A 9,704-nucleotide genomic window follows, 5' to 3' on the forward strand; every position below is an offset into this window, starting at 1 on the left:
TCCCGCTGCCGCTGCTGCCACTCCCATGGACTGATGGCGCCGGCCCTGCTTGCACCCACTGACAGCATGGAGTGATTGGGGCCTGCGCCAGCAGCGGGTGTGAGCAGGGCTGGCGCTGTCAGCGGGTGTGAGTGATGGCTGCTGCCCCAATCAACCCTCAGGAGCAGGGGGAGGTGGAGAAGCCCTCAGGGGCAATCAGGGCCAGCAGCTACTGCTCGCATCCTGAGGGCGCCAAGTGATCAGGGGCTGGCGCCAGGCACTGGCAGCGGGTGCGAGTGCTGGGCAGGACTAAAGCACGTGGGAGCAAAGTATTTTCAGTAACCACCACACTGCTCACCTGCTCCACCCCACTCACCTGCTCCATCTCACCACAGCCAATGCCCACCATGTTCTGTGTGCATCCCCTGGTGGTCAGCGCATGTCATAGCGACCGGTTGTTCAGTTGTTCCACCATTCGGTCTATTTGCCTATTAGCCTTTTATTATATAGGATGATAACCAACCATTTTACCACCATGGATCTTGAAGTTTGAAGAATTTTGCTACTAAACATGATACATTTATTTGGTAGGCATTTTCTTTTTTCAATTTTAGTAACAATGACATAGAATAATAGCATTGACAGAAATGATCACATATTAGATTCATATTACGTATTAGGGTAATATAGTGATTAAGAGCATGCATTTTTAATGAAGAGCCATGGACTCAATAGGATAACCTTGGTTGAAACTTCACTTCATTAGCTGGGCAGCCTAAGGTAAGTTTTAAAAACTGTTCTGGGTCTCAATTTCCTCCTCTTGAAAAGGAGGATAATAATTTTGTCAACTTTGCCATGTTGGTTTGAATGGATCAATGAAAAGCACTTAGCACAGTGTCTAGCTGCTGGCTGCCTCCTGAGCCTGCCGCCCGGGCATGTGCCCTTGACTGGAATTAAACCTGGGACCCTTCAGTCCGCAGGCTCACATTCTATCCACTGAGCCAAACAGGCTAGGGCTGAAATGCTTTTCTAAACAGCTGCTTTACTTCCATTGAATAGTTCTGACATTCAGCAGTTTGCTAAGGTTTCTTCCAATTCAAGATTCTGTGATTCTGGGGTTGTTTCTCACTTCCTCTTAAGTTTTTTTCCTCTTTATTATTTGACATTACTAGACTGTATTCTCTTAATATAACAAATACTATATCTTGCATGCAGGTGCCATGCCAGTTATAAAACACAGTGAAAATGTAAGGCAAAATTATTTTTATTATGTATTAATATGGATGTTGTTGTTGTTAATGGAAGAATCTGGGAAAGTTGTAGATGTGATTTGTTTAGCAGCCCATGATAGGTCATGGAGAGAACCCTGAAAGGCTCAGTATGTAGTTACGTATCTGCTCTGATTTGCATATATCTTAAGCCTTAAATACCATTTCCAGTGAAAAGGGTAATGGAGAACCATTAAAGGGGGAATATGACAGGTCTCGACTTGTAATTGTTGATAATTTTGTTGGGGCCTCATCCTAGATGTCCCTACCATCTTGCTTCTTTCTCTCATTGTGAGTCTGCTGATAGTTCAGTCTTATTTGAAATACTTGGTCATCCTCACAGTATTATCAGTCACAGAAAACTTTTCTACATAGAAATCTCATTTCCCCCATGAAGTTTATAGTGCTCTCTTCTCCCTAAATGTATTGTCCATAACTGTGACAGGAATTCTTGGGAAATAGACATGCCTGAGTTTGTTGAGATTGCAAATGGAAATGCCTTCCTCCCCAGTCTTTATTTTTCTGGGCCAAGTTGAACGCAACATTATATAGCCTGTAATTTTGCAGTTTTTTTCCTTAACTCTCTTTTTTTCCTCATTAAAGTGATATTACCCCTCTGTAGATGACTGGTGCCTTCATTCTAGCTTTACACGCTCTACTGTGAAAACTGGATGGGGCTGTTAAACAGTCATTAGTCACTGTTGATTTATTGATTCCAACATAATAGATAGGCCATCTCTTCTTCCACCATCTTCTTTCATGGCATAGTAGAAGGATGTTAACTCCCACTGTAATTATAGTGTCATTTTACCTGCTTGAATATGCTAAATAACTCCCTGGTCAAGAAATTCAGGCTGTTGGAGAAGGGCGGATGAAATGGAAACAGCTTTCTAAAGTACTACTGATTTTGTGTGTGTGAGGGAAAAAAATCTAATTTCCTACCTGCTCAGAATAAAACATTAGACTAGTTTTCCTGTAAATAGCATCACCTCAAACACATGGGTACTGAATTGTACTCTGACTTTAAGACCTTACTGTGGCTACAATGGCTATGGCAACACTAGGTGATAGGAACGTTTCAGCTCCATTATAATCTTACTAGAGGCCTGATGCACAAAATTGGTGCAAGGGGCTTGGCCCTCGCAGCCCTGGCTGCCTCCGCTGGCCCTCACAGCCCTGGCCGGCCCTTGCAGCTCCTTGCAGTCCCGGGTGGCCCTCGCAGCCTAGGCTTCATCCGGAAGGACGTCTGGAAGGTCGTTCGGCTCTTTGGTCTATGTTTCAGCTCCATTGTAATCTTACTAGAGGCCCGATGCACAAAATTGGTGCAAGGGGCTTGGCCCTCGCAGCCCTGGCTGCCTCCGCTGGCCCTCACAGCCCTGGCCGGCCCTTGCAGCTCCTTGCAGTCCCGGGTGGCCCTCGCAGCCTAGGCTTCATCCGGAAGGACGTCTGGAAGGTCGTTCGGCTCTTTGGTCTAATTAGCATATTAACTCTTTATTATTAAGATGGGACCACCATCGTATATATGGTCTGACGTTGATTGGAAGAAAGGTTGTTAGGCTGCATGTGACTGTATATGTTCAGTAGAAACCAACAACTAAATCAAATCTTAAGTTGATCATTTCAACTAATTTGCTTGAAAGAAGTTGAAGTTTGTGTCAAGCTAAATTATATAAAGGTTAAACAAAGAGTTTTTAACAAAGTGAAAATTGTGGAGTTTCTTTATTGAGTCAACAAACAAGTTGAATATACTGCTAAGGGAGAAGTGAACAATGATAGAGATATATGTGAGGTGCTTTGGGGACACAGAAGGGACATGTAATTGAGCCTGAGTGTATGGGGGAAGAGTTTCTAGGACAGTGATGGTGAACCTATGACACGCGTGTCAGAGGTGACACGTGAACTCATTTTTTTGGTTGATTTTTCTTTATTAAATGGCATTTAAATATATAAAATAAATACCAAAAATATAAATCTTTGTTTTACTATGGTTGCAAATATCAAAAAATTTCTATATGTGACACGGCACCAGAGTTAAGTTAGGGTTTTTCAAAATGCTGAGACACCAAGCTCAAAAGGTTCGCCATCACTGTTCTAGGAGGACCCACCTCCTAGGAAGGTAATGTCTAAATTTTTTTCTTTTCCCTCTTCATTAGCTTTAAAAATTATTTTAAAATGCATAGTTATTGTAAATATTAAAAGAATCCAGAAATATGAGTAGTAAAAGGTGTAAATCCCTAATTATACACCCTGCTCTCTAATCCCCATTCTCCAAAATTGTCATTAATTGATTGATGAATATGTTTCCAGATTTTTTCTATATGTATACCATCAAAGTTTTTCCCCACAAAATTGACCTCACACTATGTTTAATTTTGTAACTTGCTCCCCGCCCCCATGTAATAGTCTATAGTATTTTTCCATGTCAGTAGATATATATATTAATCTCATTTAAAAACTTGCTGCCTCACATAATGGTATGGCTGTACTACTATTTATTTACATTATTTTCTATTGCTGGACATGTAGTTTTCCAACCTATTATAAACAATGAATATCCTTCTACCAAATTATTTATTTTCTTTTGTGAATTAAGTTTTAAATGATGAGTAGCATATAGTAGGTGAAGAGTATGAGGATTAATGTGAAGGAGAAACATTTTCTGGATTAAGGGAACAACATGTACTTTCAAAAAACGCTGCTGAAGAAAATGACAGACTTAGGGGAGAAACATTTCTGTTTTTATGAACTCTTGTTTTCCTGAACTGTGTGTTAGAGTATCTTATTTTATGGAATATACATCTATTTACTGAATAATTTATAAATATATAATTTTCTTTGTGAGATTAAAAATATTTTTCAATAAATGTAACCAATGGAGAAGTGGAATCACAAGCTGATAAAAATGACTATTCAGAAGTTTCACAGAGGTTAAATGGATAGTTCTGGGAATAGAGCTTATATATTAGCTATCTTTCTCATCTTTTTTTGTCTAATTGAGAATTTCTTATCTAGAGTTCAAAATAGTTTTTTGAGTTGCTAGTCTCCACTACTATTCAACTGAAACAAATTTTGTTTAATGAAAAAAGATAATGATTAGGAAGTTGCTAGTTTATCAAGAAGGTATCTGAAAATGATATATATGGCTTATGGTAGATGAATTGCATTTTGTTGTATATTACTTTTAATAAAATTTTATTATACTTAAAAAGTTTTAGTTGTTGCTGTTCCAAATTTCTAATTTTTGAATGTTGCCTGTAGTGTGACATCAAGTACTATAGTATTATATTTTTATCATAATCCTGACAAGTAAGAGTATTTGCTCATTTTTAAAAATCACATTGGAAATAACAAATACCGCATGATCTCACTTATATGTGGAATCCAATGAAGAAAATAAATTGATGAACAAAACACATCCAGAAACATTGAAACATGCAACAGACTGACATATTTCATAAGAGTTTAAACAAAGAATTTATATGCATATATACATAGTCCATGGACAAACAGTAGTGGAGTAAGGCTTGGGGAGGGGACAGGAGGTAGATGGAGGAGGTCAAGAGTGAGGGGGAAGGGGGACATTTGTAATACTTTCAACAATAAAGTTTTAAAAAAATACATTGGAAATAAATGGAACATTAAACAAGGGTGGCATCCTGAGTTATTTCTAAAAGTAAAAGATTTTCTTTTTGGTTGCCAAGGATGCTTTGCTGTTTGGTTACTTGTTGAATAGAAATCGGAACCTTTGTAAGGCTCAACTTCTAAAATTTCTTACTCATTTAAAAATATTTATATGCTAAATTGTTCTAATTAGTTCTATTAATTTGAAAAGTATAAATGCTTTAAGTAAATCAGCCCAATGTGTTCTCTCATTACCTTAAATAATAATTGTATTATTTATTGTATTTCATGATTATGAAATATTTATACTTTATGTGAAGTATAATTTTTAAGCATTTATATCTATTTTTTTACTTAGAGTAATTTTAAGAGTAAAGTATACATTTAAACACATAAAGTAACTTACTTTGTATATAATTTTTTTTAGAGCTGCTTTAGAAGAAGTAGAAGGAGATGTGGCAGAATTGGAACTAAAACTTGATAAGGTAAATTTTACTTTTTTAACTTTTAAAACATTCTTATTTTCTATAAATAATAATTTGTGCCTATAATAGTAGATGATTCACATTACTTCTTTTATCTCTGTGTGGGTAAATGCTATTTTTATCCCAATTTTACACATGAGGAACTTGAGGCAAGGAACAATAACTAGCTTGTTCAAAATCTAATCAAAGTGCCAGAGCAAGAATTTGAACCGTGTCTGACTTTATTTTTTTTTTTAAAGCTTATTGATTCTAGAGGGAGAGAGGAAGAAAGAAAGACAGGAAGAAAAAAAGGAAGAAAGAAAGAAAGATAGAAAAAAGAAAGAAACATTGATTTGTTGTTCCACTTATTTATGCATTCATTGGTTGATTCTTGTATGTGCTCTGACTGGGGATTGAACCTGCAAAGGTGACAATGCTCTAAACAACAGCTACCCAGCCAGGGCCTCATGTCTGACTTTCAAGCTCACTATATATTTTTTATATTGTTGGAAGTTTGTTCCCTTTGTCCCCATCAAAAAGATTGTAACTATCTTTTTTGATGCTTATAAATTTGTAAGTTCCTGTTTATAAATTTGAGTGTGGCCATGTTCAAATATAAAATAAAATAAAATAAAATAAAATAAGTAAAAATAAAATAAAATAAAACAAAAACTCATATTTTTAAAGAGCTATTGCCAGAATGCTTAATATATATTTAATAATTAATATTAAGTGGTCATATTCTCTGTAAAGGTAAATGTACATTGATTACTATCTTCTATATTAATTATTGATAATCTTGTGTGTTTTTTTGCTTCTACTCAAGAGACATTGTCTGCTATACAACAGGCAGAAATACGAGAATGACTAGGACATGGCTTCTGATCTTTTTTTTTTTTTTTATAAATTTTTATTGATTTCAGAGAGGAAGGGGGGGGGAGAGAAAAATAGAAACACCAGTGATGAGAGAGAATGATTGATTGGCTGCCTCCTGCATGCCCCCCAACTGGGCATCGAGCCTGCAACCAGGGCATTTGCCCTGACCTGGAATGGAACTGTGACCTCCTGGTTCATAGGTCAATGCTCAACCACTGAGCCATACTAGCTGGGTGTGTCTGATCTTACATAACCATTATTCAGTGAAAAATTTCTGGAAATAAATTAGATGTATATACTTAAATTACCTTTTTTGAAAATAGTTTCCTATTTATATAATTACTAGAGGCTAGGTGCACGAATTTGTGCACGGTTGGAGTCCCTAGACCTGGCCGGTGATCTGGGCCAATGAGGGCTGGGCAGATCGGGGCCTGCCAGCCAGGGGGAGGGACCGTGGGCCAAACTGGACTTGACGGCCAGGGGGAGGACAGGGTGTGGGAGGTTGGCTGCAGGCCCCGAGGAGGGAACCAGCCCTCAGGACCCCTAGGAAAGGGGCCGCGTCCACTGCCACCCACCCCAGGTTCCCCATCCCAGCCTGGGGCCTGAAGGCCCTGGCGGGGTCAGGAGAGGAGGCGACTGTCGCCGGGCTGGGTGCAGAAGGAACGGCCACCGCCACCAGCCAGATGCGGGAAGTTGGCTGTGGGAGCACACTGACCACCAGAGGGCAGCTCCTGTGTTGAGTGTCTGCCCCCTGGTGGTCAGTGTGCATCATAGTGACTGGTTGACCGGTCATTCTGGTCGTTTGGTCGTAATGGTTGCTTAGGCTTTTATATATATAGACTAGAAGCCCGACACATGAAATTTGTGCAAGAGTAGGCCTTCCTTCCCCCGGCTGCCGGCACCAGCTTCCCTCTGGCACCTGGGACCTGGGCTTCCCTCTGGCCTCTGGCAGGCACCAGCGACCTGGGCTTCCCTCGCAGCCCCAGCTTCATCTGGAAGGTCATCCAGAAGGACATCTGGAAGGTCGTCCAGTCTAATTATAATAGCATATTACGCTTTTATTATTATAGATATGGTAAATGGTATTGCTATGTAAAGCAGTGCTTCTAAAACCTTACTGTGCTTAGATTCTTATCACCTGGGGATCTTATGTGAAAATACAGATTCTGATTTAGTAAGTCTGGAGTATCTGAGATTCTTTGTTTCTAACCTAATTCCAGGTAATACCTATGCTGTTGTTCCAGGACTGCACTTTGAGTAGCAAGGATATAAAAATTAGTCTGATGATTTTTTCAAATGTTTTGAAATCTTGAAATATACATACATAGGTATATAATGTAAATAGTATAGAAACTATATAAAACAGTATTAGTTATATATGTAAAACATACAAATTTTAGAAGCACTTTGTTATACAGCATGTTTTTGGATTTTTATAATAGTCCTGTAAGGTAGGTAGGACAAGTGGTATTATTCCTATTTTAGAGATGATAATACCAAAGCCCATATGGCAAAGGGGACTTGCTTCATATCACAGTTAGAAGAGGCAGAATCAGGATTAGAACCCATATGTTTTTATTCTTAGTTCAGTGCTCTTTTGCACCACTGTATTTCTGGATCCATGTTGGGGGAGCACATGCCACTTGGAAATTTTCTGAGGAACACTAACAAGCTTCCAGGCAAGTGTTTTTAAGAATTAATGTTACGATTTTTAATAAGAATATTATTTTTAAATCTTTACTTTTTACTTAAAAATAAATGTCTGGGATTATTATTGTTATACTAGAGGCCTGGTGCATGAAATTTCGTGCATTGGGCAGGTCCCTCAGCCTGGCCTGTGCCCTCTCGCAGTGGGACCCCTTGCTCCTTACTGCCTGCCTGCAGTGGAAGTGGGAGAGGTTCCTGCCACCGCAGCTGCACTTGCCAGACATGAGCCCGGCTTCTGGCTGAGAGGCGCTCCCCCTGTGGGAGTGCACTGACCACCAGGGGGAAGCTCCTACATTGAGCGTCTGCCCCCTGGTGGTCAGTACACGTCATAGCAACCAGTCGTTTCACCGTTCGGTCGATTTGCATATTAGGGTTTTATTATATAGGATAATTCCTGAGGTATTATATTCGTTTTTAAGCACTCTTTAAAACAGTTCTTAAACCTTTAAGGTAGGCAACAGAAGATACTATTTTGATTTTCTGGTAGATTTATGAGAGAATATATAAAAGGCAAGGCTTTTTTAAAAAATCACAGAGTAGTATAATAGGGCATCTATTCTCTTTGGGTAGAACTGCATGTAAATCACATGAAATTTTTTTGGGGGGGTGAGGAGAGCCTTACAATTTAAAGTATCCAAACAGTCCACTGACAGAATTTTTGTTAATGACTTTGCTTTCATGAGTAGGTTTTTTTCTTTTATATCATTTAGTTGGAGTTGGAAGACTGGTAGAATTCTCAAACCAAAAATTCAAATCCAAAACTAGTTATTAAAAAGTATTGACATTTTACTCTCAAAGGGCTACTTAAAGGCACCGTGGAAACTTTGACTTTTATGAAAATATCATCTTCTATCCAAAAAGAAGTTCCATAGTTATTTTTATATTTTTCTAATTTAAGATCTTAATTCCTTATAAATGTACTCTCCCAAATTCTTAAGCTATTATCTATCATTTTCACTTTAGAATTATGAGGAGTTAGCATAGAGCAGAGAGCCTGAGAGTTGTTAGAATGGTTGTTATTGAAGGTGGTGGCATTGAAGGGCTAGTGGAGGGGAGAGGTTGCCCAAGACTAGTTTAGTGATTTCATAACTTTGTGCAGGGCAAGTTTCACCTTTAATATTGTAAATCATGCCGGCAACAGGTTAAACTAGCTTGATGACTTAGCTTATATTTATTTTGCTTATAATGTATGCCACTCTTCCTCATGAATATTGCTTCAATGAGGGGCATTGCTTTACTGGGTCCAATTATTTGTCAGTTGTGGCAGGCATTTGGGCATTGACATCATAGAGCAGTGATGGCGAACCTATGACACGCGTGTCAGAGGTGACACGCGAACTCATTTTTTTGGTTGATTTTTCTTTGTTAAATGGCATTTAAATATATAAAATAAATACCAAAAATATAAGTCTTTGTTTTACTATGGTTGCAAATATCAAAAAATTTCTATATGTGACATGGCATCAGAGTTAAGTTAGGGTTTTTCAAAATGCTGACACGCCGAGCTCAAGAGGTTCGCCATCACTGTCATAGAGCATCATAGTTACCATCTAGACAATTTCTGTATCTGCTGCATTTTCTTACTGGCATACTTGCTCCCTGTTTGTTAAGTAGATACCCTTTAAATCACAGTTCAGTTGCCTGGCTGGTGTGGTTCAGTAGTTGAGCATCAACCAATACACCAAGAGGTGGTTGATTTGCTTGGGTTGCAGGCTTGATCCCCATTGGGGTTCTGCAGGACATAGCCAGTTGATGTTTCTCTCTCTTCTTCTCCCTTCCTCTCTCTAAA

At 38.7% G+C, this 9,704-nt stretch overlaps 1 protein-coding gene across 3 annotated transcripts in view; it reads left to right on the forward strand.

Moving 5' to 3' along the window:
- ACAP2 (ArfGAP with coiled-coil, ankyrin repeat and PH domains 2) overlaps nt 1–9,704 on the forward strand; it is a 147,018-nt gene that overhangs the window by 44,544 nt on the left and 92,770 nt on the right. For all 3 annotated transcript variants that reach the window (XM_014545310.1, XM_014545311.1, XM_014545312.1), the window contains exon 2: nt 5,296–5,353. In XM_014545310.1, coding sequence (XP_014400796.1) covers nt 5,296–5,353 — 58 coding nt within the window. The remainder of the gene's footprint in view (nt 1–5,295; nt 5,354–9,704) is intronic.

The sequence above is a fragment of the Myotis brandtii genome, unplaced genomic scaffold (assembly GCF_000412655.1).
Source record: "Myotis brandtii unplaced genomic scaffold, ASM41265v1 scaffold4, whole genome shotgun sequence".
In the NCBI taxonomy this organism is placed as follows: domain Eukaryota; kingdom Metazoa; phylum Chordata; class Mammalia; order Chiroptera; family Vespertilionidae; genus Myotis; species Myotis brandtii.